This window comes from Oreochromis niloticus, linkage group LG1 (genome assembly GCF_001858045.2).
Source record: "Oreochromis niloticus isolate F11D_XX linkage group LG1, O_niloticus_UMD_NMBU, whole genome shotgun sequence".
Classification (NCBI taxonomy): domain Eukaryota; kingdom Metazoa; phylum Chordata; class Actinopteri; order Cichliformes; family Cichlidae; genus Oreochromis; species Oreochromis niloticus.
This window is the reverse complement of record NC_031965.2, coordinates 29,770,144-29,773,985: the sequence shown is the minus strand read 5'-3', so window position 1 is coordinate 29,773,985 and position 3,842 is coordinate 29,770,144. Positions and strand designations below refer to the sequence as shown.

The 3,842-nt window shown below is 38.7% G+C and overlaps 1 protein-coding gene across 1 annotated transcript; it reads left to right on the top strand.

Annotated features, from left to right (window-relative positions):
* Positions 1–188: 188 nt before the first annotated feature.
* LOC102076597 (calcium homeostasis modulator protein 6) lies at positions 189–3,028 on the top strand. Its single transcript, XM_005447623.4, has 2 exons — positions 189–1,771; positions 1,979–3,028. The coding sequence occupies exons 1-2, from the start codon at positions 1,307–1,309 to the stop codon at positions 2,129–2,131; spliced, it is 618 nt and encodes a 205-aa protein (XP_005447680.1). The 5' UTR covers positions 189–1,306; the 3' UTR covers positions 2,132–3,028.
* The last annotated feature ends 814 nt before the right edge of the window (positions 3,029–3,842 follow it).

Sequence of the window (3,842 nt, the reverse complement as noted above, 5' to 3'; positions counted from 1 at the left end):
ATTTTTAATACCAAAAGAGGAACAGATGCTGGTAGGACACCGACGGCAGTAACGACAGGCTGCGCGTGCCCAGTGCGCTTATGACCGTGAACGAATACACAAAATCACATCCTATGTAGCTAATTGATGGTGTTGGCAACTCAGACAGTAATTACGTGCCTCTTTAGGCATTACAGTTCATTACTATTATTATTATTATTTCTATGAGATGACAGGTGCTCATGTTCATAGTGTCTCATTAGAAATGGATGTTTGTCCCTCTCAGAGTTATTTCTATAACTGTTTTACAGTCTGAATCTAAATGATTCCCTAACTCCGTTCCACAACTCTTTCAAAATTAACGTCTCCTATAAAGTGGCAGGTCAGTAGTCAAGTGCTTGCCATAACACGAGTATGAATGATTAATTTTTTATAAATAAGTTGAGTTGTATATGAAGATCAGCTGAAAGCAATTTAGTTTTCATCAGTGGTGTTTTTCCTGACCTTTATTCATTGCGCCTAAATACTGTCAGGTTTTAACGTGAGGAGATTATGGTGATGCTCTTGAGCCCACTGAGGTCATTTATAAATTATGTCATCACATCCCTAGCCTGGGTGCTCTGGAGCTGTATGTACCACATCCCCTTGAAAGTTCAACATGGCCTCCTGTAATCCTCTTCTATCCTTAATCTGCGCTGTCCCGCTGCATGGGCGACCTCCCGTGGTCAGTAGAGGTAAAGAGAAAAGTGTCAACTTGCATCCATTTTTGTAATTCCAAACACTTGTAGCAAATGGGGGAAACGCTTGAGTACTTCAAGCATTAACAACTGTAGCTATGTGTGGTAAATTATGTGTCCTTTTTTTAGATGATTATGATTTTCATTTTGAAATCCCTTCCTTTTAGTTTTGTTGCAGTGTGAATTGGGGATTGCAAGTTGATTCTTCAATGTAAAAGCCTGCCTTTGGATATATGGCTACCCCTACATGTGTTTTTTGCTGGAAAATGCCAATCTTTGCTCAATTGCAGAACAAACTTCCCTCCACTTTACAGCCCTCCCTCCAGTTTGTCCATGGAAGACCACATTTAAAAAGTAACCCCACCTGAAACTTCACAAAGCCCAATCAGCTAGAGAAATGTCAGAGCAGACGGCACACCCTCTTTTGTTCAAAACCAATCAGAGTGGAAGTGTGGCATTTTGCCCGAGGGGAAAACTTACCCCTGGATGCGTTAATTACGCATCACTTAGCTGTTGCCAATGTGTTCACAACGGAGGATCCTCTTTTGGGTTTTTTACAACGACTGTCTTCATTCTTTGGTCAATCTAGTATGGAAAGTAGACAACAATGGCTTACCAGGCTGAAAAATGAACTTAGTAACAGTCCTCTGGTATCAAATGTGGCTTTTGGCTTTATCCTCATGGGACTAGAGAAGCTGGTGGAGCTGGAGTTTGAGTGTCCTTGCAGTCCTAAATGGAACGGATTGTTTTCATCAGCATTCTTCATCATTCCTGCCGTCATGGCCTTCACTTTGATGCTAATCATTCAAGGATGCAGATGTGATATGTGGTGCAGGAAAACTGTGTCCCTCTCCAGTTTTGTTCCCGCTATCGTGTGGCTGATTTTATTGTTCCTCGATGGCCAATACTTTGCTTGTGCTATGACAGACTGGGAGGGTAGATTTGTACTAGTTGACAAGGCAGCTCCACAGAAATGGTGTGAGCCAATTAGAGAGGGAGATGTCACCACACAAGAACTAATGCTCCGCTCACAACAGCTGTTTGTGTTTTCTCAGGTGAGTAGATTACTTTTTTGTTAATAAACCACTGTGTATGATGAACACAATGAAAGCACTTATCTCTGAGTATGCACTCTATAGAACATATTCATTGCTGTTACATCTGTGAAAAATTTTATAGCTCTGTTAATAGACATTATTGACCAACATGATGCCTTTTATGTTGATATTTACTAAACAAAGTGGTGCTCCTCTGTACCCTAGGTTATAGGCATAGTCCTCCTCATTTTCATCTGTGTGGGTCTCATAGTGTATGTAATCAGAGAAAGCTGCCAACAAGAGGTGGAGATGCAGGATGCAAATGTAGCTGAGCTCACTGTGCTCAGGATGAGCTCTCTAAGGACCCGGACATCTTGAGGGGACACACACCGCCCACCACACCTGCCCTGCTGGCACGGATACTTGTAAATACTTGGAACAGACATTTACTATAAGTTTTTGTAACTGATGTACCATTTGAGTATTTTCCTCATGGAAGCGGGATATACAGTGCCTTTTGAATAGCCACTGATGCTGCCAAATGAAGCCTCATAAATATGCATATAATATCAATATTAGTGAAAACTCTTATTGTCCTGTAATGTAATGTGAGGGTTTTTTGTTTGTTTGTTTTACCTAAACTTTGTGGTGTGTTTTGAGAAATATGGTTCTCTTTTCGTGTCTTGTCTGTGAAAGCTACATAAAGTAATGGATTAGTACATCGATCGCCAATTCAGCTGATTCATCTTTTTTATTAGACTACTTCATGACAAGCAGCACAAGGCAGGAGCCAGCAAGAAGAGAAACTGTTAAGCACCATTACTTTCAGTAAAACATCTCTTTGTTTTTTGAATTTTTGTCCTTAGCTAACTAGCTCTTAACCCCAGTATTATTTTACTGCACACATATGTGCATTTAATTTTTAGCATGTTTGTTTTTGCCCTTAAAAGTGATATTTCACTTTGTCATGTAATCAAGTTTTTTAATTTTTTTTGTTTGTGTTTTTATCTTGACACAAGTGAAATCCACCAGGCAGCTAATATTGATCCGACTAATATTAGTTGACTTGTACTATTGTTTTTTTAATGTGTGATTGCTAAAAGAAGAATGTGAAAATTTCACTTCTCTAAACTGAAACTTCACTTCTTGTTTTCCCTCCTGTAGCCAAAGATGTTAGACCCCCGTTATGTTTACTTTTTGGTAACAGTAAAAATTCAGACTTAAGTGAAATTCTTAATGTTTCACCTGTTTACCATTGACATTCTTTCTATAACAATACTTTCTGTATGTTTTTTAATCTTTTTGTAATAAAAAATTTATTTATTGAAGTAAAATACTCTATATGGTCATTTGTCATAGCCCTTATAAACCTGCGGTCTTGAGAATTTGAGTTGTCTTTCAGTTTGATCGGCTCTTGAAAACAAAACGTAGCATCTCTCGAGCTTGCGTTACACAAATTATGTAGTGCTAGATAAAATATATTATTTGAATTAAAAAATGCTCTTGTAAAATTACTCTTTAGGACTTTAGTCAAATTTAATGAATAATTAAGCAATTGGAAAATTGCTATCCTAAAGACTGGTGCACCTCTGCAGCGTGAAGATCTTTACCGGGTCTCACAAAGCTGATGGTAATAGCAGTAGTTTAGCTCTGAATTGTATTTTCTTTCACTTTAAAATGTTCCCCAAGTGGCACTTAAACCTATTAAGTGTTGAAAATGTAACATGTTCATCCTGAGGGATGGCTTATTCAAAACTTCCCGTTTGGCCCTGAGGACGTTGTTGGCTTTATCTAATCCACTCCCCTCACTCTTAGACACAGCAGGATGTCATATTCATTGGCCAACTAATGTAGTCCCACAACTAGGAATCTCAAACTACTTCATTTCTTTCTGTCTTATTTTTGTTGAAACGAGTGGTAAATTTGGCTTACACAGGATGAATGGTTTGTAACTTCTAGTAATTTCAGTGATAAAATGGCAAGTGGTATAGCTGTTTGTTATGAAACCTCACCTACCAGGGCAGTGCAGTAATGCACTGGTTAGTACTGCAAGAACTTTTCTGGTTCACTGGGGCCTTTCTGTGCATAG